The 25,149-nt window shown below is 48.2% G+C and overlaps 1 protein-coding gene across 1 annotated transcript; it reads left to right on the top strand.

Moving 5' to 3' along the window:
• The first annotated feature begins 14,610 nt into the window (after nt 1-14,610).
• LOC146765972 (TOG array regulator of axonemal microtubules protein 2-like) lies at nt 14,611-23,060 on the top strand. The gene is made up of 3 exons (XM_085592810.1): nt 14,611-19,221; nt 20,383-20,500; nt 21,466-23,060. The coding sequence occupies exons 1-3, from the start codon at nt 18,902-18,904 to the stop codon at nt 21,574-21,576; spliced, it is 549 nt and encodes a 182-aa protein (XP_085448936.1). The 5' UTR covers nt 14,611-18,901; the 3' UTR covers nt 21,577-23,060.
• Nucleotides 23,061-25,149: the final 2,089 nt, after the last annotated feature.

Genomic DNA, 25,149 nt, shown 5'->3' on the forward strand with positions numbered 1-25,149 from the left:
AATGTATGTGATAAGTACTTTCAAAATTTTTATTTCATGTGGTCCATTTACTTTTGCATTGTATATCAAAAAACAATTTTGTATATTTTATATTAAGTAATCCTGTAATCGTAATTAATTTATATTTTTCTGATGGTTTTCAACTTATGTCCATTTAGTAATTTGTAATTTTACCATATGATTTTGCTGTATCTTGTATATGAAGTTTATATTATTTATATGATGTATTGATATGTTTAAACGCCAGAACTCTCCTTCCTTTTGTAAAAAGAAAGGGGGAGATGCGGTGGTGTGTTTTTCTTTCATTTAATATTTGTTCAGTGTCTGTTCACCCCCCAACCCCCCAGTCTCCTCCTCTCCCCAGCTGTCAATCTCCCCAAGCTCTTCCCTAACCCACTCCTCTCCAAGTTGTCAATCCTCCCTTTCCCTGCCCCTTTCCCCAGAACATTCCCTGTCATTCCTCTCAGCCTCCTCCCCTGCTTCCAGACCATTCCCTGTCTATTTAGTGAGGCTCAACACCCTATTGGTTACTTTGTGTTACTCCACTCCCCTGCTTCCCCTGATAGGTTTGTCATATGTTAGTCCTGCCTTAAAACTCCTCCCCAGCCCTACCCTCATTGGTTGCTGTTCCTACTCCCCTCCTCTTGAGTTCTGTATAAAACCTTTGCCCCCCCTCTCGAGGGGGTCTTGGGGCTCACCGAATAAATCCATCTTGTTCACCCCCAAGTCCCGTGTCGCCTCCCTCTGTTCCCGCGCCACCGACTGGGACAGCAGAGCACCCCGGGGGGAGCGGTCGCCCGTTCTCTTCCCTCTCGCCGCCCAGCACGCCACCGCTCGGGGTATCGCGGCGAGGGGGGGCGCATGCCGCGCCGCGACAGTTTTGCACCTTGTTCTGCATCTTTATGTGTTGCATTTCCTCCTTCATCAGTGACCATGCTAAGAAGGTTTGCCTCCTTTCATGGCACACTCATTCCCTCCCTTCTCTTTCTACCTCCTCATTTGTTCCTTTGTCCTCCATTTTCTCCAGGCCAAGACCCAGCAGCAGTAGCCCAGAGAAGAGCTCTGACCATGCAGGTAGGTACAGGGCATGTCTGTCCTAAAATGACCATTGGAATCTGGACTCAGACATGACATTTGGAAAGCTTGGTTCAAGCCCATTCTTCTGAAAATTCTTTAAAATTAATTTCAATTCCTTGATGGGCTCAGTGGACTCTCCCAAAGCCCAGTTCACTGGGAGTGTTCTCTGGTGGTGCAATGAAAATTCCTCCAGTGTGAAGTGCTGAGTGGCAGGAGCTGGAATGGCACCCTGGGGCCCTGGAAATGCAGTGCAGCAAAAAGGAAACATTCCTCTCCATGCTGCACATGGCTTTTATCTTCCCACAGCCTTTCTAGAGTCAAAATTAGTAGAGCACAGGATGGCATTTAGCATGAAATGACAAATGTTCCCACTCCTTCCTCCTGCCCTTGAAGCAGAAAACCTTTCCCTGGGGCAGATTCTGAGCTGAACCCTTTGAGGAGTGAAGGAGGTTCATGGACATTGCCTGGATTTGCACTGGCAGAAATAGGGAAACCTCCAAGGACAGAACGTCTTTTGGAAATCTCTTCCCCAGCTCTCTCTGCCTGTGTTAAAGTGGCAGGATGAGGCTGGGGGAGGAGATGCCTTATGCCTTTTCCTCCCTCCCTGCCTTGCCTGATCACTGACAAGTGGAATTGTGCCAGACAAAATGCGGTCTCTTGTGCATCTGGGTCAACCAATGCTTTCAAGTTTAAAGCTTCCATGACACTCTTGTTGTTTCTTTGCCATCTCTGGCCGTGTAAGGATAGGAGACGTGAAGCTTGAAGAAATAATTCTGCTGGTGCAGAAAAAGGGATCAGATTCCCTGGTCTCAGGGTTAATTCTTCAAAATCCTGGGTACGGCCCCTTTGGAATGACTCCTTTATTGCTGATATGCAGCTGGAATGCCTAATGCAGCTAGGGAGAAGTATTGCTCACTAAGTAAGGTATCTTTTATTCAGGAATAATTCTGGACTAGAAATGTGTAATTAATCCTTACCTGTTTCACTTTTATTACTGACCCAAGCACTCTACTGGGTGAAGGAATCCAGGCTTAAGACAGGCATTCCTCTCGTACTGCTTGGCTGCCATATGATTGTATCCTCTGTGTAGCCATGTAAAGAATTAGTCCTTTTAGTTCTGACAGCTCTGTTGGAGAGTATTTCAGAATGACCTGCCCTCTGCAATTTCCATTAAGGTAATGTTGAATTGTCAGTATTAGCCAAGATCAGAAATGTTTTGAGGCAGGTCATGTTTATGTTGGGTTTGGGTGTCTCTGTTGAAAAGAACACAGAGAATAAACCCCTGGAGCAAGTTAGTAGTGCAAAAGTGAAACTTTTGGACGACCCCTTTTTCCCTACAAATACAGGCTCACAGAATACTGGGCACATCGATTGGAGAAAGCAAAGCATCTTTTGCATTTAACATATGGTGCCATTGTTTGTGTCCCAGCACTTCCTTTATTGTAAAGAGTAATATAAAAAATCCCAAAACTGCAAAACCCGACCTAGAATTGAGTGATATACTTGAAAACTACTTTTGGAAACAATTACTTCCTTGCCAGTGTCAGATGCTAGAGATCACTGTGAAGTTTCAACTGTTTGGAAGGAAAGGGATCCTGTAGTAGGGGGAGTCAAGGGGCAATACATGAAGTAGTAGAACCCTTCTCTCTTGGCTTGCCAGCTCCATATTGTTCAGAGAAATTAAACTGCTGCTAGTTTCATGAAAAATATAAAGGCAACCTATCTTTTAAGTAACTAAAATACACTTTGAATTCCTCACCCATTAGAAGGGTTGATTGTAAAGGCATGAGTTCAATGAACTTACTTCTTCTCTTGTACCAGGCCTACAGTTTTTTCTGAGTCTGTAACAAAAACCCAGAGGACGAAGGAAAAGAGCTCTCAGTGTAGGACAGGACCTTGGATGCCTCTGTTCCCAAGGAACTCCCTGACCCGTTGGACCTGGAGATTCATGTGCCGAACCCCAGCCTTGGCAATGGAGGTCTTGGCCCCTGGCCAGCTCAGGGGGCCTTGGCCCAGGAGCCTCAGCAGAGGCCACCGAGAAACGCTGGCCCCAGGGTCACTGCTGAGGAGGATAAGGGGAAGGCTGAGCATGGCTCAGCCTCACACAGAGGAGAGGGGGGAGCTGGGCCGCTCTCTGGTGGGAGGAAGGCTCTTGTGGCAGCCCAGAGAGCCTGTGCACATTGCCAGGGAACAGCTGTGCCCTGCATGTGCCCCTGCAATGAGCTGTGCTCTGCCATTGCCCCTGGAGCTGTAGGGCTGCTCAGCTGTGGGGCAGGGAGAGGAGCACGAGGGTGCATGTGCAGCTGAACCATTCGTGGAAAGCACAGGGCTCTGGGCTCCCTGCTGTCCCAGGACAGCCCAGAGGCCAGGCTGTTCCTGTGGCAGCTCTGTGGAAGTGGGTCAGGGTTTTCCCTGGGCTTGCTTCAAGGGGCTTCCAGCAGGAGCATGCTTCCCTGTGCAGCTGTTTATACATTCCAGGAAATGTATCCCATGAAATCTGGAGCTTTATACGCTTTGGATTTGCTTTGCAGCATCTGATACATTTTGTGTCTCCACCTTACAGACCTGGCTGACTGCAGTGGTTCCAGGGTGGTTAGTCTGGGATCAGTAGTTTTCCTGTCAACTTCCTAGGATGTTCTTACCTTCCAAGGCCTTTCCTTTCATCCAGAATTTCCTTTCTCCCTCAAAGCACATATCTTACTCTCCTTCATAATTCAGCTGGCCATTCTGCAGGGGCAAAAATTCCTGCTTTATGACATTGATTTTTTTCTACTGTGCTGCTGCATGATTTTATCCTCTGTGAAGCTGTTGTATAGAATGACTAGTTCTCAGAATTTTAAGAACTCTTTTGAAGAGTATTTTTCAAATCAATGAGCTCCATTTTTCTGCTTGCATTAAGAAAATCAACCTTTAGTCTGGCTGGCCCCAAAGTGGCCCAGTCCTCATACTCTTTATGAGGAAAATCCTTGGGAGAAATGAATTATCTAGTGTCAAGAACACAATTTATGTTTGAGTATCACTCCTGCAACCCTAGGCTCTTCTTTGAATGTCCTCTCAACTATTCCAACAAAGAGAAGAAAATGTTGATCTAAATGCATACAGATATTAGAACAGGGGACTTCTTTCAGGAACTGGAAAGAAGCATGAATAAGGGCAGATAAGAATCTCTGTCAAGAGCAATCTCCATCTCTGTTTCTCTCTATCAGACACAGAGGCTCTCCAGCATCCAGGGGCTGTGGCCTTCATCATGCAGCAGGTTTCAGTCTGCTGGCCAACAGAGTAATGTCATGGCTGCTGCCAGTAGCCCATCCCTTGGGAGAAGGTCTAGGCATATGTACCTTGCTGCTCTCAATCCCAATCTCTGTGTTTTATGGAAGCTCTGCAGTCTGGAACCTGTTGCCCACAATTATGTTTTTGTGGGCTTGAAGTCTGCCAGAGATTTACCTGAACCTTTGCTTCTATTACCAGGCCTCCCACTGAGCCAGGCTAAGGAGATGGATCATCCCACCAGTCCTGGTTTTATGAGTGACAGTGACCTGAGGGACAGCTCTGGAAAGGTAAGGGGTAAGCACAGGGATGAGCTGACTTCCTTTCCAGTGTCTGTTTAGTGCTTGGCCCAAAATGTCACTGAAAATCATAATCTTCCACCCCTTGGGAGATGGGGACGGGGATTATCTTGGGAATCTATTGGACAGCTACAGAGCAATTGCTTGGCTATTTCCAGTGGTGCCAAGGTCACTGGTTTGGAGATGGTGCTAAGGTCATGCCAGAAGCATGCTTTATGTGCAAAGGCTCTTGTAGAGAAGTTCTGAATGGCAGAGCAAACTACCCATCAGTGAACGTGGGCAAAGTGCATCCTTAGAAGCAGAGAAGCAAAGGTTCTAATGTTGAGTGTAAGCAAGGCTGCAAAAGCAAATAGGAGAGTTTGACTTTTTCAAGATACCTTTGTGGCTGCATCTCACAGCCCTCTCCTTCTCAAGTGTTCTACTCATTAACCACAGTGTTTCTGCAACTTGTTTTCACATGACTCCTGCTTTTGGCCTCGAGGTCTCAGAGCCCAAGTCCTTCAGAGCCCTTCAGAGCCGAGTCCTTCCAAAGGCAGGAAGTGAGAAACAGCTGCAGTTCCTGGCTATGAGTGTTAAGCAACAGCTCATTACCCCTCCTTGCTGGGTATTGCACATAGTGTTTATTTTCCTGCAGTGGCCTGTAGGAACTGAACTGCCTACTCACTGGCCATGTGAGCTCTTCATCTGTCTTAGGTCACTCCTATGACTTTCATGCTTCAAGCAGGCCTTCCTGACAGAGGTTGCAGTGGCAGCAGTTGAAGGTTATGGCACTTCAGTATTTCACTTCACTGTGTGTAATTGCCAGGGAGAGGATGGGAGACCTTCCTCTGAAACTATTGGAATGTATATGGAGCTGCACTGAGCCTGTGGCACTCTGTGAACTCTGTGCTCCTGATGAGATGTTGTGTTTGGTTTGTGTGTCTCTGCTTACAGTCTGTGATGTATTTCCATTGCACCTAGATCCGTCCTGCATTGTGCAAGTTGGCTCAAAAGAACTTGGAGCGGAAGAAAATGGAGCTTTTGGAGAAAGAGTTGGAGAGAAGGAGACAAAATCAAGCATCCTTGCAGCTTACTCCTCAGCCAGTTGAGCCTGGGGATGCAGCTGAAGCAAGTAAGTGGTGACTACACTTGTGGTCCTTTCTGACCACTTGCTTGCCCTTTGCACAGTGTTGCAATCAGACTGGGAGGCTGTTTGTCTTGCATTTGGGTGGAAGCTTGCATAGGATTTATTTCTGTTTGCCAAAGAAAAATACAGAAGCATGAAGTGTCTTGCCCATGGCCTCACTGAGTCAGTACCAGAACATCAGTTTCCCACCTTCACCTCTAAAGTCTTTCAGAGTAGAAAATTCTGGCTTGCAAAGTACACTGGGGCTTCAGACTCTCTCCTGGAGAGCAGCCTCCAGGGAAGGCAAGTCCAAAAGAATGCTTTTCAACCAGTCTGCAACCTGGAAGAAACAAAGTCCAGCTCCTTCTGATGAAAACACCAGAGCTCCTCCTCCTGCCGTTCCCTGCCGAGGAGTTGGCACTGCTGAGCTGTGCAGAAGCCCCGAGCCAGTCCCCAGGAGCAAGCAGCATTCCCGACTGAATCCCAGCCCAGGGGCTCTGACTGCAGGGCTGGGAGCGCTGCCTCGAGGGCGGCAGCAGGGTCCTCAGGAGGCAGCACTCAGCCCGAGGGCATCACGCAAGTTATCTGCACTTTCTTTTGGAAACTTCCCCTGATAGTCTCTGGAACAGGACAACAAAAGCAAAGCAATACTGGCTCTTCCTTGTTTCATAGGGGAAGCATCACTGTAGTTTGGTTTCAAGCTAGAAGAGGATAGATTTAGATTATATATTAGGGAGAATTTTTTTTTAAATTAAGTGGGATGAAAAGCTGGAAGGGTTTGCCCAGAGAAGCTGTTGTTGGTTCATCCTTGAAGGTGTTCAAGGCCAGTCTACATGGGGCTCTGATCTAGATGATGTCCCTGCTCATAGGATTTGGACTAGATGGTGCTTAAAAGTGCCTTGCCTTCCAACCCAAACTCTTCTAATATTCTGTGATTCTGTGATCACTGTCCTCTGTTAGTGTGCCATTTTATATTTGAAGTTCTTTGGGATAACAGAGATGTTACCCACCTCTGGCAAGTTTCCTGGCACTTTCCATTGTCACCCTGCCCAGCACCCTCCACTTACAAGCTCTTCTTTGGTCCCTGCAGGCTTTGGGCTACCACCTGTCGATGGCACAGCTGCTAGTGTGCACAGAAAATACCCTGGTAGTGACTTGAAGAAGCAGGTTGTGAGGAAGCAGGACAACATGCCCTTACTGCCCAGTACATCCACCATCCATGGGGATGGCAGCTTCCCACGCAACTCCACAGGTAAGTCTGCTCCCTGGCAGCTTTTTCCCTGCACAGGTTTTTCCTTGCACAAGGAGCACAAACTGCCTCCTGTCTCAGCCAGCACAGCTGGGACCTTGGGTCCATAGCCTGTCCTGAGATTGAACATCAAATCTACTTTGGAGTTACTCCAGCTAGTTGGTTCTAGAAATCCATTGGAAAGTTGAGCTGAATGAAATCGGGGCAAAGGCCTAAGCTCTGGCTTTTGCCCATCTGGATAACTGGTGCCAGGAGGCTGCTGTGACTGTAGGGATGAGCTGCAGGGCAGTCTGCCAGGGTGTGCTCATCATGCACCTATGAGAACCACCACGATCAGTTGTGCACTCACCATCTGGGCCCTCTGCCTGTGCTGCTGTCCGGCTCTGCATGCAGCTTTTCCGCTCTCCCAGCAAGGCCTGGCTCTGCACGGCCGTCAGTGGCTCGGTGCAGTTGTGCTGCTGCTCCCAGAAGTGCCCGATGGCTCCTCGCTGCCACCATGCCACAGCCTGCAATGCCAGGAGGGAACAAGCAGTGCCTCCTGTGCCACCCAGCAAATACAGCAGCTGTGTGCAGCAGATGACAGGCACGAGGGACTGCCTGCTGCTCCCAGGCTGTTGGCTGCCTGCAGGAAACACTCAGCAGATAGTCCCTAATGGCTCCTGTCTCTCCTTTGTGGGTAGTCTCCTGTGCTGTGATCCCAAGTAGGGTGAGATAAGAAGAAGGGAGCTAGGAATGATATTTGGAATGCTCTTTTCTAGTGATGCTGCTTTGTCCTGGGTTGTAAGATAAGCTTGTATTCCATTTGCCGGTACATGGATTCATAGCTATCACACGTTAACTGTATGTTTTTGGAGTTACTTTAATAACGGTACCTACTGCGAGGAAATAGCACCTGGGCAAACTCTCTCTCAACCTTTTAACCATCTTTTTGGGTCTGCTCCACCAGTTCTCAAAGGGTTAAGATCCTTTATAAGTGCTAATGATACCATACAATGGGTGGTGTTGCTGATAGTCCTGTTATATTTAGCATTCAGAGATAAGGGAAGATTAACCTGGATAACTACCCTCACACCTACACCACAGACTCGAGATGCTGCTGCTCCAGAGCCTGACCCTGCCCCACAGCCCACCTCAGAAATGAACCGCCCAGATTGGGTGAGGGTTCTGGTTAAGGAGATACGAGAGATGCTGAAGGAGTGCATTTCCCCAGCTGGTGAGAAACCGGCCCTTTGCCTTGAGGAGGGACAGTCTAATAGTACAGCTGTGGAACCCACAGATGTTACAACTGTCCAGGTTCCAGCTGAACCACAAGGGCAGTCACGGTCAGCAGCAGTGGCCCCGGTAGAAACAAGGAAGTCTAAGGTGAAAGCAGAGCACCCTGCAGATAGGGACAGGAATGGAGGAACCTCACAACCCACAGGGGAGCCAGAGATCGCTATCATCACCGAGTCCCTGACGTACGAAAGTCTTCGCAATCTGCATAAAGACATTGTGCGACGAGGGCGTGAGGCTTATGCTACCTGGCTACTCTGGGTTTGGGATCTTATGGGTACAGGCGTGCAGCTGGACGGTGGTGAGGCAAGGAACTTGGGACCCTTGACCCAGGACTCGGGTATAAATCAGGTTTTTGTAAGGGAACCAGGGTCCCTTTCTCTCTGGGAGCGGCTCTTAATGAGTGTCAGGGAGAGGTTTATCCACAGAGAAAGAATGCAAGAGCACCATCATAGAATGCGCTGGAAGACCCTCGAGGAAGGGATCCAACAGCTGAGGGAAGTGGCAGTATTGGAGGTACTCTTTGGGAGGGATGGACGACACAATAATGACCCTGACAAGGTCAGGTGTACGGGACAAATGCTGTGGAGTCTGGCAAATCTTGGGCCATCTCAATACGCCACCTTCATTGCAACAATCAATGCTGACACCCACCGGGAGACAATAGGTTCTGTTGCCAACAAACTTAGGAATTATGAGAGTATGATTAATGGCCCAATGCAGGCTCATATCTCAGCTGTGATTAAGGAGTTTAAAGAGGAGATGAGGGAGGAGATAAGGAAGGTTAATACAGCACCCGTGAGAGTCACAGGCCCCAGAATCAGCACCCAACAATCCCCAGCTAGAGAGAGAGGGTACACCCCAAGGGCTAATCTGTGGTTCTTCCTGCGTGACCATGGGGAAGACATGGGGAGGTGGGATGGGAAACCCACTTCTGTCCTGGCAGCACGGGTCCGTCAACTCAAGGAGGGAAACTCTAACCGGGGGAGTTCCACCAAAGTGAAGGTAGCCTCAACCTCCCGTGACCAAGCTTGTGGGTACGATCTGTCAGACCCCCTTGAAGGGACCTCTAGTATGTATGCCCAGGGAAGGAATGATAACCAGTGTTAGAGGGGCCCTGTCTCTAGCCAGGGAGAGGCACAGGAAAACCGGATCTTCTGGACAGTGTGGATCCGATGGCCTGGCACATCAGAGCCACAAAAATATGATGCTTTAGTTGATACTGGTGCACAGTGTACTCTGATACCATCAGGACATGTGGGGGCAGAGCCTGTTTCCATTGCTGGTGTGACAGGGGGATCACAACAATTGACTCTGGTGGAAGCTGAGGTGAGCCTGACTGGGAAGGAGTGGAAGAAACACCCTATAGTGACTGGCCCAGATGCTCCGTGTATCCTAGGCATAGACTTCCTCCGGAACGGATATTACAAAGACCCAAAGGGACTCAGGTGGGCTTTTGGAATAGCCGCTGTAGAGGCAGAAGACATTAAGCAATTGAACACCTTGCCTGGACTGTCAGAAAACCCCTCTGCAGTAGGACTCCTAAGGGTGGAAGAACAACGCGTGCCAATTGCGACCTCGACAGTGCACCGCCGGCAGTATCGGACGGATCGAGATGCCGTGATCCCCATCCACAAAATGATTCGGGAGCTGGAGAGCCAAGGGGTGGTCAGCAAAACCCACTCACCCTTCAACAGCCCCATCTGGCCTGTGCGCAAATCTGACAAAGAATGGAGATTGACTGTGGACTATCGTGGCTTAAATGAAGTGACTCCACCGCTGAGCGCTGCTGTGCCGGACATGCTGGAACTCCAGTACGAGCTGGAGTCCAAGGCAGCAAAGTGGTATGCCACCATTGATATTGCTAATGCGTTTTTCTCCATTCCTCTGGCAGCAGAATGCAGGCCTCAGTTCGCTTTCACCTGGAGGGGCGTGCAGTACACCTGGAACCGACTGCCCCAGGGGTGGAAACACAGCCCCACCATCTGCCATGGACTGATCCAGGCTGCACTAGAAAAGGGTGAGGCTCCAGAACACCTGCAATACATTGATGACATCATTGTGTGGGGGAGCACAGCGGCAGAAGTGTTTGAGAAAGGTGAGAGGATCATCCAGATACTACTAGAAGCTGGCTTTGCCATCAAGAAGAGCAAAGTCAAGGGACCTGCCCGAGAGATCCAGTTCCTGGGAGTGAAATGGCAAGATGGACGGCGCCAGATTCCCACTGAGGTCATCAACAAGATCACAGCTATGTCCCCACCAACCAGCAAAAAGGAAACACAAGCTTTCCTGGGTGCCATAGGTTTCTGGAGAATGCACATTCCTGAGTATAGCCAGATTGTGAGCCCTCTTTATCTGGTTACCCGAAAGAAGAATGATTTCCACTGGGGCCCTGAGCAGCAACAAGCCTTCACCCAGATCAAGCAGGAGATCGCTCATGCTGTAGCCCTTGGCCCAGTCAGAACGGGACCAGAGGTCAAGAATGTGCTCTACTCTGCAGCCGGGAACCATGGGTTGTCTTGGAGCCTTTGGCAGAAAGTGCCTGGGGAGACTCGAGGCCGACCACTGGGATTCTGGAGCCGAAGTTACAGAGGGTCTGAAGCCAACTACACTCCCACAGAGAAGGAAATCTTGGCTGCCTTTGAAGGAGTTCAAGCCGCCTCGGAGGTAATTGGCACAGAAACACAACTCCTCCTGGCACCCCGACTACCGGTGCTGGGGTGGATGTTTAAAGGAAAGGTTCCTACTACCCACCATGCCACTGACGCCACATGGAGCAAATGGATTGCCCTCATCACTCAACGCGCCCGTATTGGAAACCTGAATCGCCCTGGGATTTTGGAGATAATTACGAACTGGCCAGAAGGTGAAAACTTTGGTCTCACTGATGATGAGGAGCAGGTACAAGTGGCAAGGGCTGAAGAAGCTCCACCATACAACCAACTACCAGCAGAGGAGACCTGCTACGCTCTTTTCACTGACGGTTCCTGTCGCATCGTAGGGATGAACCGGAAGTGGAAAGCAGCCGTATGGAGCCCCACACGCCAAGTTGCACAAGCTACCGAAGGAGAAGGTGGATCGAGCCAACTCGCTGAACTCAAGGCCGTTCAGCTGGCTCTGGACATTGCTGAAAGGGAGAAGTGGCCAAAGCTCTACCTTTATACTGATTCATGGATGGTAGCCAATGCTCTGTGGGGCTGGCTGGGAAGGTGGAGGAAGGCCAACTGGCAACGTAGAGGAAAGCCAATCTGGGCTGCTGATATATGGAAAGACATTGCCTCTCGGGTGGAAAAGCTGACGGTGAAAGTCCGTCATGTACATGCCCATGTCCCCAAAAGTCGGGCTAATGAGGAGCACCGGAACAACGAGCAGGTAGATCAGGCAGCAAAAATAGAGGTGTCAAAGATAGACTTAGATTGGCACCATAAGGGGGAGTTGTTCCTGGCTCGATGGGCTCATGATGCCTCAGGTCATCAGGGCAGAGATGCCACCTACAAGTGGGCACGAGACCGAGGGGTGGATCTAACCATGGACAGTGTTTCCCAGGTTATCCATGACTGTGAGACGTGTGCTGCCATCAAACAGGCCAAGAGAGTGAAGCCCCTATGGTATGGTGGGCGGTGGTCCAAGTACAAGTATGGGGAGGCCTGGCAGATTGACTACATCACACTGCCCCAGACACGCCAAGGCAAGCACTACGTGCTGACCATGGTAGAAGCCACCACTGGATGGCTGGAGACTTTCCCTGTACCTCATGCCACTGCCCGGAACACCATCTTAGGCTTGGAAAAACAAGTCCTGTGGAGACACGGCACCCCTGAGAGAATTGAGTCTGACAACGGCACCCATTTCAAGAACAGCCTTATCAACACCTGGGCCAGAGAACATGGTATCGAATGGATATATCATATTCCCTATCATGCTCCAGCTGCCGGCAAAGTTGAACGGTGCAACGGACTCCTTAAGACTACCCTGAAGGCACTCGGTGGGGGAACATTTAGAAACTGGGAAATTAACCTGGCAAAAGCAACCTGGATGGTCAACACCCGGGGGTCTGTCAATCGAGCTGGCCCTGCTCAGTCAGAACCCTTACACGCAGTAGATGGAGATAAGGTCCCTGTAGTACATATGAAAGGTATTTTAGGGAAAACTGTTTGGATTAATCCCACCTCAGGCAAAGACCAACCCATTCGTGGGATTGTCTTTGCTCAAGGACCTGGTTACACTTGGTGGGTAATGCAGGAAGATGGGGAGACCCGCTGTGTACCACAGGGAAACTTGGTCTTAAGAGAGAACTGGGTGTAAGATTTCATGGTGTGCAGATGGAAATAGAATAAGGGGTGGATAATGTCCTGGGTTGTAAGATAAGCTTGTATTCCATTTGCCATCTGTCGAAGGCGAACCGGTTGGACAGGTTTTTGTTATCTCTCTCAGAGACAATGGTTTGTCCTGTAGAGGCAATGGTTTGTTTATACACCATTGACTGATTCAATGAAGGGCTGAAAAAATGTAACACCGTGAGGGGTCCCACCCAGAGGGGGGAAGCAGCTCTCTCTCTTCTTCGCGGGACTCCGAGAGAAGCAGCTCTCTCTCTCTCTGCGCGGGATTCCCGGGGAAGCAGCTCTCTCTCGCTCTCTCTTCGGCGGCACTCGCAGCGAAGCAGCCGGCGCGCGCTGAGGCGACGGCAGCGGAGCTCAGAGGCAACCCCGGCGCAGAGGAAGACCGGCCCCCACTGCCACCAGATCTTCAGAGGAAAATTATACCCTTCTAAAGATCACCACTTCAGCTGCAACTCATCAACTATTGCAAGGGAAAGCAATTGTCCCAGCAAAACTGATACTGGCATTCCTCAGGTTCTAGACTTTTTCTTTCACTGGTTTTGTTTGTACCGATTGCATTTGCCTTTTTAAATTGTTGTCTAGTTTTCTCCTAGTAAAGAATTGTTACTCCCACTCCCATATCTTTGCCTGAGAGCCTTTTAATTTAAAGATCCTGGTAATTCAGAGGGAGGGGGGTTTGCCGTTCTCCATTGCACAGGAGGCTTTGCCCTCTTTCACAGACTCCTGTCTTGTCTAACCAAGACATGCTTCCATGTTCAGAATTGAGCAGAACTAGCCTGACATGGCTCTCCATCCATAGTGAATCTAGGTGTGTGTGTCTGCATGCTTCTGCAGGGCCATCACTGGTGTCAGTAGCTGGGGTACATCAGTGACACCCAGATTAGCTCCTGTCTGAATATTTTTGATGTTAGGCTTCCTCCATACTTTGTGAGAACCTGCAAGGTAGCCAAAAACCCTACACAGTCTAGAGTAGTTTGTAGAGATTCTGTGCAATATTTATGCTCCATCATGTCTAAAAAGACAGCTCAAATGTATTCATCTACACATTAGAAAATGAGCTTTTGAGTGCATGACATGAAATTTTTGATTGACAGTGCTTTTGATGGCAAATGGGTTGCATAAGAAATGCATTTATCATCTGATTTTTCTCATACTTTGTAAATTTTTTTTCCTTACCAAAAAAATTCAATTCAGGCAAACCCAGGATAACTTTTTTCAAGAGAGTGCATCTGCCAACAATTTGCATCAGTATTTGCATTCTTTTTTCCCCAGTTTGCATTTGGAAGGCTTTTTTATCAACCATCTAGACTGGAAATTGCGAGAGAAAGCTTAGGCATTGCAAAGTATGCAAACACATCCATTTGATGTCAAATAAATTTCACCTCAGCATCTTTGAAATACAGCCAGTGTGTACCTCTGAAAGAGTAGAGGTTCATGATGCTCGGAAAGAGCAAAATCCATAAATGACTCTCTTCCCAATGGCAGGCTAAATGTATGTACACTCAGCTGCCTGCTGTCTAAGATGTTTGAGGTCAGTGGACACAGAAGCACTGTCAGGTGGGAAGGGTCAGGTGTGGCTGTTCCCTGGCAGCTGCTCCGTGGGGATTGAGCCGGGCCCAGCAGGGCTGGGCTGTTCAGCCGTGGCTCGGTGCTGTGGCCAGACAGCTGCAGGTCTCTCCTCAGGGAGTTGCAGAGTGCCCCATCCCCAGTGCTGGGGGAAATCAGGGTGCTGAGACAAGAGAGGCACCTGAGGGGCTCCCTCCTGGCTGGTCAGCCCTGCTGCCGGCCCTGTCTGGCAGAGAGCGGGAGCTCTGCGGCCGCAGGAACCTGCCGCTGGCTGTGGCCCCTGTGGCACTGGGGAGCTGGCGCTGCGGGGCCATGGTCAGGTTCAGCCTGGAGCTGTGCCCAGCCGGGGAGGCTGGGGGAAAGCAAGGAGCCCAAGGCGCCAGGCAGCAGGGAAGCCTCTGCCCCAGTGCCCGTGTGTGCCCATGGAGCCCTGGCTGGGAGATGGGCTGCAGGCCGCTCCATGGCGGGGTGCCCTGCCCGGGGCTGCAGCGCCCATGGCCGACCCTGTCCTTACAGTGACCTCGGAGACGGCCGCTGGTGCCAAACACCGAGAAGAGCCATGCCGTGGGACTGTACAGAAGAACGCAGCCCCTGCCGACCCACAGAAGTCCTTGCTGGAGGGGCTCTCCTCGCTCGGCAGCGATGAGTGGTAAGAAAGGCCCCGTTCACTGTGTCCATTTTAGCACTAAGGTTGGTTAGAAGCGAGTCTTGCTGCTGCCTCTGAGCCCCGAGAGCCCAGAGGGCCGAAGGGCACTGGTGAAACTACTGCAGAGCACTGAGAGGATAAAGATTTGAGAGCAGCCTTTCCTCAGCCTTGCTCTGCAGCAGTGCTCCAGCTGCAGCAGCTCCATGCTGTTTCCTCAGTTTGCCTGCTGCTCTGTGGGGCTGCAAAGGAAATCTTGAGGGGAGAGAGAAAGCTGTGGGATGAGATGATTTGCTGACTGAAGGCAGAGCAGGATGGCAGCAGTTTTTCGTGCAGGTTTGGGTGCCTTGGGCCACTGACCCAGTGGGATTAAGATTCCTCTCTGCTCCCACTGCTGCCAGCAATGGCAGGTGACAGGGTCTCCCTGTGACCTCCTGCATGGCAGTCCCAGAAACAGCTCCAGGGAGTTCTTCTTTCTGAGAAACCGACTGAGTTGTGCTTTCAAGTCCCTCAGTCTGTCATTACTCCTAAGGGCTCATGGCAGAAGAGAAGGAAAAAGAAAGAAAATCCTCTAGGAATCCTGCACTTTTGGAATTCAGCTTTTTCCTTCTCACTGCTTCATATGGGCCTGAGATGTTTTGTCAATACTCACAATGTGTCCCAAAATTATACACAGGCAGAAGGAGGCCCAGAGATGATAACCCTACAATGTTAGGTGGTATTGGTTTTGTTTTTGGTGTCTTTTTGATCACTCTCTGGTGGATGCTTCATTCACACAGGGGTAAGGCCTCCATTCACACTGGCATAAGCATGAAAAATCTGTCCCGATGCATCTCCTTGTGCAGCCACATTTGCTCTGCCCTTTCTCTTCCCCATTTCTCTTTGGTGCCCTGTGAGGTGCAGAGAGCTCCTGCAGATGTGGGGGTCAGGATGACACTCAGGGGTGCCCATGGGATCAGTCACCAGCCCTGTGCTGCAGCCCTGATGCCTCACAGACCTTCCTCTGGCTGAGAGCCTACAGAAAGCAAGTGTTGGGAGATGGAGTTTTTTGCAACTTTTAAATAACATGTTGCTGTTGTGGGGGTTGTTTTAGGCAGGGGGGTTTGGGAAAAGCCAGGGTTTCAACAGTTCTTGCCCAGGGGTGGAATCTTCTAGGATATCCTGCTGCTTTTTAGGGGAATGTGTGAGGTGAAGTGGGTGACACACAAGCTTAGACTGAAGAGTGGAAACTCGGCTCCAGAGTGGCAGCGCAGACTCTCCCTGCTGAACTGCCTGCTGGGGCTGACAAGGAAGGAAAATGCCCCAGTAACAGCCCCATAGGACTGTGTCTCAGGGACTGGTACAGGGAGGTGACAAGAAACAGCAGCATGGCTGAGTCTCACAGCTTCTAGGAAGCAGTGACAGAGGGGCATCATGTGCCAGAGATTTCAGAAATACTGTCTTCTTAAACAGCCACAAATGAAGACTCTGATACCCCTCTGTTTGCCTCTTGGATTTTTATATGCTTTTGACAGCCACAGCATCCTGTGGCAACGTGTTCCACGATTTCATTAAGTGCTCCTTGAAAAGCACCTCCTGTGGTTTGGATGAGCTGCCAGCCTGGTCATTTCAGAGGGTGCTGCCTAGTTCTTGGATGGAGAGAAATATCAATCAATCTTTTTGGTACTTGCCTTTCAGGGAGCAGAAGGAGAAGGGACTCTTCAAGATCAAACAGCTGGCTGAATCCCATTCAGATGTCCTGCTCTCTCGACTTCGGGATATTTGCTTGGCACTTACCAGTGAGGTGAGAACATTGCTCTGAATTGTTCCCCATACTCCATACATGGTGTGTAGAGTAGGTATGTGCTTGTTCATCTCCATGTGTGCTCAGGGCATGTCTTCATTTCTGGTTTTAGACCTTCTATTTCTAATGTCTGTCAGCTCTCTGTAGGCTCTGTGTGTACATGTAGCTGTATTTACTGGTAGGTCAGGTACCTGACACTTGTTCTTCGAGTGAGGTGCCATTATAATGCAATGTGCAAATGCAGAAACTGAGACACTGATGACATTATTTACCAGAATCCTAATCTCTGCCCAAGCTGTAATTCAACACTGCAAATTATTCTGTAGACCTGAGGCTGAGTTTTCTGTTTCCTGGCTGAGTGCTTCAGCTGCTAGTGTTGCTTTCTGGAATAGGAGCACCTGACTCTTTTATCTTTATGACTTGTGCCTTTATGATTTGAAAGCAGTCCTTGTTTTAATTTACTAGCAAAAGGACCTGAAATCAAAGTAGTGGGCATTTTAGAAGTGTAAAATAGAACACTTTAGTGATTTTTTTTTTTTTTTAAAGCCTGCAATAAGCAGGTCTGTGGCCAGAAATTGGGTAAGTGCTTTCCGTGCTTGTGCTCTTCTGCTCTTCTTGTGCTTTTATGTTCCTCTGGACACAGTAGGATGTTTTGTCATTTCCTGGGACTTCTGTTGAAGGCAACTGATTTCTTTTCAAGATGATTCTTATGTTTTCCCTCATGACTTCCCCAGGTGACCAACCTCCGTTCAAAGGTGTCCTACTCTGCAATTGTCACTCTGGGAGAGTTCTTTGCAAACTTGAAGAAGGACATGGACTCTGAGGTAGAAGAGGTTGCACCAGTCCTTCTCCAGATGGTGTGGAACTCCCCAGAGTTCATACAGAAGGCAGCCTGTCACGCCCTGGGGCTCATGGTGGAAAATGTGACTCCTGCACGAGCAATGACTACTCTCATTGACAGGGGAGTCAAGTAGGTTCTTCTTTTAATGATATTCTTCACCTTCTCCTGTGTGAGTGGGGGAAGGGATGAGAGAGAGAGTGGGAATGGTGGGAGTGGGAATGGGTCCTGTATCCTGCATCTTCTGTGAACTCAGGGACTTGATTCTCTGATCTACCTCATTTCTTTCCTCTTGTCACCTATTTCTGCCCTCCTGCAGCAGAATCATAGAACTTCTCAGAATCACAGAACTGTAGAATATGGGGAGTTGGAAGGGGCCCTTCAGGATCATCAGGTCCAGCTTTTGGCTTTGCACAGAACAGCCCAAGGGTCAGACCAAGTGCCTGAGATTGTTGTCCAAATGCTTCTTCAACTCTGTCAGGCTTAGTGCTGTGACCACTGCCCTGGGGAGCCTGTTCCAGTGCCCAACCACCCTCTGGGTGGAAAACTTTTCTCCTGATATCCAAACTAGAGCTCGTCCCACGCAGCTTCCTGCTGCCTCCTGGAGTTCTCCCAGTTATCAGATTTTCTTAGACATGGTAACCACTGGGGAAATGAAAGGCCGAGGATAGAGCCTTGTGCTTTTGTGCTTTTGCAGCTGTGAATGGTGTTTGGTATTTAACAGCACTAACCACAGAGACCCTGGGAAAACCATGTCTCCTCTTGATGCCATTAATTTGAGAAATAAGGAGGGTGTTTGCTGCTGCCTAGAGCACATGGGGGAGAATGCGTTGGTGAGGCACAGCCTACACAGCAGGTAGAGCTCCTGCCAAAAGGAGTCTTGTATGACTGTCCTGGCCTTAGAGCTCTACTTTCAATTCAAACTGATGTTTCAGCTTAGCCTTGAGATGGTGAATCACTTTACAGGCACCTTCACAGGCCAACTACCATGGGAGAGCTGAAGAAAATGCTGCCTTAACTGTTGGTGCTGGGCTGATAGCTCCCAAGAGGCACTCTCTAGAACAGGACAATCTGGCTAAAATGCCTGCCACTCTTTCCTCAGCTTTGGAATAGGGTAAAACATTCAGATATATCCGTTGCCAAGCCTTACAGAAGAAACAGGCTGCATTGCTGGATATTCTGCAACTTCACAGCCCACAGCATGTTTTCCCTGCATTTGTTTTTCTCCAAAGGTCTGCAGATTTGGGGAGAAATGGGTGGAAAGAGCATCAATCCTGCTGCAGCTCTGTGTAGTGGGTGCCCTCTGATGGGTCAGCATGAATTGTCCTTAATTTCTTAATAATTCATATGTGATCTATTCTTTTAATCTTTCTCTGAGAAAATACTGTGAAAGAAATGGAGTATCAGATAGTGCAGGGAGACTGAATTCCTCCCTCTTCCTCACAGTCAGTCCTTCTGTACAATGCTAACTTTGTGTTTATCTGAGGGCAGAACCTTCTACAGGTGTCTGAAGTTGCAGGGAGAGCCCGGGCCTCCTTCCCCCAGCAAGGACAGGGAACAGGCTCTGGCCAAGGCCTGTGCTGCTGTTGCTCCTTCTCCTTGTGCCCAGTGTTTCTCTCTTCTTCCCAGGAGCCGCTACGTCCAGGTGCGGAAGTGCGCGGCCGAGCTCCTCCTGTCTTTGATGGAGAGAATGGGAGTCACAAAGCTCGCAGACACCCCCAGGGTTGAGATGTTGGCACATGCGGCAGGGAAGCTTGCACAGGACTGTCACCAGGACACAAGGTAATGATCTTCATTTCACCTCCTCAAACAGGAAAACCATTTTGTGTCTGGCTAGAAAGGTAAAACCACAAATGAGTGGAAACTGAAGGAAATAAAAAGTGACCTCGCTGTGTGGCTAAGGGGCATAGACTCAGAGAATATGCTGAGTTCGAATGGACCTGTCAGGGTCACCCAGTCCAGCTCCTGGCCATGTGCAGGGGGCCCCAAGAGTCACTCCTCATGCCTGGGAGCATTGTGCAAACACTTATTGAGCTCAGACAGCCTTGGTGCTGTGACCCCTGCTTTGGGTTGCCTGGGAAATGACTGTAGTTGGTAACCTGAGGTTGGCCAGCAAAAAGGTGCATTATCAACTTCCTGTAACTTGAAGGATTCTTTACTGAGATCAAAAGAGCTCCAATTAGTCTGTCAAACAGTTTTGTTTGGTCTTAGGTGCACAACACAAAGCCAAAGTGTTGGCTAATGTTATTCACTGAAGGATCCCAAACATCTGTTTCTCATTAAGACTTTCCTAGAAATATTTCAAGGTTTGTTAGCCAATGTGTTCAGTCTTTCTAAACCCCTTCCACAGATTTCTGCAATGCTGTTATCTGTGGCTCAGTGACCTCCAGATTTCTTCTTGAAGAAGACTGTGATTTCCTAGTGGCCAGATCAACCCAAACTGCCAAAAGCCCCTTACTTTGATGATGAAATTCCCATTAATAGCTGCCAAGAACACGAGAGCAACTAGCTGCCTCTGTGCATACATATAGTATAGAATAATCAATAGGACGCATGAGGTGTTTTGTCCTGGCTTCCCTGCCAGTTAAAGAAAGGCAAATTATTGTGCAATGGCAGCAGGACACTGCTAATAGGCTCTGACAACAAAGCAGATGTATTTTGCATGTTCTCTGGGAACACCCACAGTTTCAGAGTGAAATGATATTTTTCTGTGGCCCCACATTCTCCTCTTGTCTCTTGTGTTCAGCTGACAACACTGTGTAGTGTCAAGTGGAGGGAAATTTCCCTCTTTGCTGAGTAGGTAATGCCTTCTCATGCAAGGATTGCACCTGATGAGTTTAAGATACCCTTCCTTTGTTCATTTTTTCATTTTCATTTTCTTCCTTCCTTCCTTCCTCCCTTCCTCCCTTCCTTTCTCCCATCCTTCCTTCCATCCCTCCTTAGGCATTTTGGACAGGAGATGGTAAAGATATTGCTGAGTCACCAAAAATTGAAAATGCTTTTGGAACGATCTCTTTCCACCTGTGACCTGGAAGACATTCTGGCAAGAATTAAGAAGAAGGTAAGTGCTTAGCAGGAGAAATGTCTCCTTTGTGCAAGTACTGCCACCACTCATACGAGATCAAACATACCCAATCTGTCTTTATCTCATTCCTCTTCTGCTGAATCATTTTGCTCCTGGGAATGAGCTGGTAAACCTCAGCCTGTTCATTTGCAAGCCGCAAAGGGACTGATATTATTAGGGAAAAAGTGAGATTTTGAATATTTTGAATATTGGTCACAATGAAGAAAGGGAAAGAGGAGAAAATGGATTTACATTTAAGAGTAAGGCCCCCACCACGCTGTCCCTGCTCTGCCCCCAGTAAAGCAATTAAATGAGAATAGGAGATAACAGTCTGAAGATAACAGTATCTTTAAGACACTCAAAGTAGTAGTACCAAGAAAACTTCCAAATATACAAAAGATGTCCAAGTCAAGACTAGTTACTACAATTTCTGTCTGTCTTTTGGGAATACTGCCCTGCTCTCAAGCCCTGTGGAGCTGGAAGAAGTTTGGTGAATCCAGCAGCATCCAGCAAAAAATTCTTTGTTTGTTTGGAGGGGGATTTTACTTTTTTATTGAAAAAATATAGAAAGGAGTGTGCCTTTGTGCAGGCACAGGGAGAGTGAGTGTTGAACCAAATCAACTTCCAACACAATGGGCTGACCCACAAAGAGTCCAATTTTTTCTGCTGCTTCCTTTAAGAACACTCATTGCCTACCAGTTTTCATAATTCCCATTTGTGCTCAAGATTAATGAATTTGGGGTTTCAGACTGCTGCTCAGTATGGTAGCACCCATAACCTGCCTTGGGCTATAGAAAGCAAAGAGTTGGCATCACTGAATCTCTGGTCTGTTTCCTTCTCTAAGTTAGGAAATGTTTCCCTAAGCCTTGATAGCAGTGATCCCGGTTCTAACTGGTGTTTTAAACAGGGAATTTCCTATTTTATATTCTAAAGATGGATGGGGTTTCTCCGTGTCTTTGTAGGAGATGGAAAACCAGAAGAGTGAATGCCCAGCTGTCAAGGAGCCAGTGGAGAAGAGGAATGATGGCCCCAAGAAGCCCCAGGCCACGATGTCTTCTAGCAAACGGTACTGAGCACTTTTGTGAGATGTGACCAAGCATATGACAAGTTTTACATGCCTCTCCCTCAGGAAAATCTTTCTGACAGAGATGACCAGTGCCAGAGATTGTTTCCTTTCCCTACAAATGCTCTAGGATAAAAAATATCTACCTCTGCATTACACTGAACACAACTTCTCTGGAAGGGTTTTCACAAAAATGGAGAGACAAAAAGACACCCATTGGTTGCAGCTCAGACAATCCAGTGCAGTGGCAAGGGCGGTGTTGTGGAGGCTATGACAGGGCCAAGTTTCTGCTGCCTGACTTGAGACAAGTAAATTCAACCAAGGCTTTTTTCATCTGAGTAGAGTCTTTTTTAGATGGATGTTTTGATGAGAAGTCCCAGTCTAGAAGCAAGATGCCATTCCACAAAGATGCAGTTCTCACCATGTGGTTTGGCCTGGCTGAGTCATGGTTTTCTTACCCTCAAGCAGTACCAAGTTTGAGTAGTAAGTAGCAAGGCAATTCCTGAGCAGCTTTGGTCAACAGGTGTCTCAATGTGGACTTTTTGTCTTGATATTCCCGTCCTTCATATAGTTTACTTGATGGACAGCATGTTTGGTTTATTTCCCCCTGTGCTGCAATCAGCATTTAAGACAGGAATTTGGTCCTCGCTGTCTCTTCATTCCAATGGCAGAGCTACTTGTACCTGTTCTCCTCTGATAACAGAGGGTATTTATTTAGCCCTGTCACACTCAGTGGTGTCAGGAAAGCGACCACGTGCCTCAGTAGCATCTTCCCGTGCTCATGGATGAGACAGGTTGATCGAGGAGAATTGTTCCCAGTGGGGTTGTTAAGCTGTGGATCTAGTCTCTAGGGAAGCAAATGAAATGTGAGCATAGTTCTGGGATGTCTGGCTTCTGGTTTTATCTCTGTTACTGATTTTCTGGATCCTTCACATATGGCCCTGTTCACCTGCTCAGATGCATCTGAGTTACTTTTCCAAATTGTCATGGCTGGTTGTAGAGGCACTTCTCCGGAGTGATGAGTTTCCTTATTATAAGACACACACATCCCATATGAGGAGGCATTTAAACTTGGAAGTAGCATCTCTCTTTCCCCACAAAGCAATGTGAGCAGTGCACCTTGGAAGCCATCTGAAGATAGATCAGATGCATCTCATCCTTGGTTTTCCTGAGTGAGAACTGGCGAGAATGTTACTAGCAGTTTGTCTCCTGTAATGATTGTCACAAGGTCCACGTTGTTCTTCAGAGCCTCATGTTTTTCTAGCTTGAAATCACATCATTAGGAAAGCTCAAGATATTTGCTCACATTTAACTGAAGCTATTATCACCAAGAGGTTCTAATTTGGTTTTGTTTTCCAGGGTGGAGTCTACTTCTGATGGACACCTCTTACACCATGCAAAAGTCCAGGCCACGTTACCTGCAGCTGCAGAAGAGATGGAGCCACTCCACAAACTTTACCAGCTCCTGGAAGCCAAGGGGTTTCAAACACGGCTGGAAGGAGTGGCACTCCTCCTAGAGCTGTGCAAAAACAGCCCCCAGCTAATCTCCAATAACATTGTCCAAGTATGTAGGGTATTTTCATTATTCCTTTCCTTTAGCTCCTTTCCCAAGCCTGTAAAGGTAATTCAGTGTGTCTTGGCACAACATCCTGGCTGTTTGGGACAGGCTGGTCCCTCTTACCCAGACAAATTTAATTCAGGTCCAGGCTTCAGGACAAGTTATTTCAGTCCAGCTGTATTTGTCTGGCAGGTGCCTATTGATGCTGTTCATCAGATGATGACAGAATTTTCTTCTGGTGCAACTGCTGCTGTCTCCTACTCCCAGTTGGGTTAATTGAAGGGAATTCAGCCACTGAAAGCATGGAAATTACAATCCAGATTAAAAATGGGTTTGCATGGGGAACAGAAGTATCAGGCTGGGTTTGTTTAAACCCAGGATTTTTTAAAGAATACATCTGTAGACTCCATCTTGTCTTGCACAGGCACAACTCTGGCTACTCATTTCCATCCTTGTCCCTAATCCTCTTGGTAAAGACAGCGCTCACCCTTCTTGGGGGGCTTTTTATTCTCTTTGGAAAGGAGGAAAACAGCTAAGAACAGATCTCTGCCTTCTCCTCCCAGTAACTGCTTTTTCCCTTTTTCCAGAAAAAGGTGCCTGATAATGTGGCTGTCAAGTGGACTGAACCTGCTCTAATGAGAGTTGTACAGTACATTACATTTCAGAAGTTCACCTGTTAGTTAGGGATCCTGGAAGAGTTGATCAGAGCCCTGCACTTCTCCAGACACAGATTCTGAGACAAACAAAACTTATATCTCCTCCAGCCATAGTTTTGGCAAAATCATAATTGCCCTCAGTACGTGAGGCAACCATATAGAAAAATGGGCATTGTAAATATCTGCTTCCTTACTTGTAAAGCAAAGGAAGCCTTTTTCATTAATAAATTGAATTGATTTAATGATTTATAGTGGAGAGAAATACCATAGGAACTATTTTGTCCCCAACCAAACCACTTAAAAACAGAAGAAAATCTTTCAAGCAGCATGAGGTTGCACAACCATTCCAGTGAGTGGCCCACAGGAAAACAGTGAAATCGGGCAAGCAAGTGCTGACCTGAGAGAAAGGATCTTCTGAGTGCTGCAGCCACTCTTCAAACAAGGACATTTTAATCCAGCTTTCATGTTGTTTGTTCTCTTCACAGATTTTTGATTATTTTGTCCTGAGAATATGTGACAGCCACAAGAAAGTGAGGCAGAAGGCGCTGGATGTGCTAGCTGAAATCATAGGGCTCCTGGATGATGCCATGAACCCTGTGATGATCCGTTTGGTAGAAGGAATAGCAAAGAACCTGAGCTCAAATGATCCCGGGGTTCACGCTGCGGCTATGAGAGCACTGGAAGAATCAATTGCTCATTTAGGTGAGGCTGACCCCCAGCATGGACTCTCCTCAACTGCATCTCTGCCTCTCCCACACAAAGAGAACACTGAGTGCCTTGATAGCTGCTGTTGTCTGTGGAATGCTCCAGCTGACACCCACCAGAAGCTGTGGAGGTGCAGCCCCTTATGCACCAGTCCCCAAACAGGCTTGAATGTGATCAGCAATTCCCAAAAGTCCCAGGAGCCCTTGGCTCTGTGCTGCTTGTCTGAAGAGCAAGTCCTGGACTACAGCTTTGCTACAATTCAGAGGCAAAGGGGTTTTGGAGTTTGCTTGGGCCCCATCTGACTTCCCAAGTGAACAGCTTGGCTGTTGGCATGAAGGGACACTGGCCCATCAGAGCTTCTGCAGAGCAGCCATCTGGAAGGCTCTACATTATAGGCATTAGCTGCCTATTTTCCCTCTTTCTTCTTTGTTTTCTTTTTTCAAAGGGGAACTTACAATTCACCAAGTTAATTTATTTATAACAAGTCTAAATCCAGATGTCAATGGTGCCTTGTTCAACATATTGTTTTGTGTGGGGCAAGATTGCTCTAGCAAATATCTACATGGGCACTGGCTGCTCTAAATTCCTTTGCCACACAGATTTATGTCAGCTCTGAAAATGACTGAAAAATGGAGTGTTGAAGAGGCAGGTCTCCAAGGGGCAT

This window comes from Lonchura striata, chromosome 15 (assembly GCF_050655825.1).
Source record: "Lonchura striata isolate lonStrDom1 chromosome 15, ASM5065582v1, whole genome shotgun sequence".
Lineage (NCBI taxonomy): Eukaryota > Metazoa > Chordata > Aves > Passeriformes > Estrildidae > Lonchura > Lonchura striata.

Coding starts and splice junctions, on each gene's coding strand:
- LOC146765972 (XM_085592810.1), top strand. CDS start 18,902: ATGCTAACTTTGTGTTTATCTGAGGGCAGAACCTTCTACAGGTGTCTG. Junction 19,222..20,382: donor GACTGTCACCAGGACACAAG/GTAATGATCTTC, acceptor ATCCCTCCTTAG/GCATTTTGGACAGGAGATGG. Junction 20,501..21,465: donor TGGCAAGAATTAAGAAGAAG/GTAAGTGCTTAG, acceptor GTGTCTTTGTAG/GAGATGGAAAACCAGAAGAG.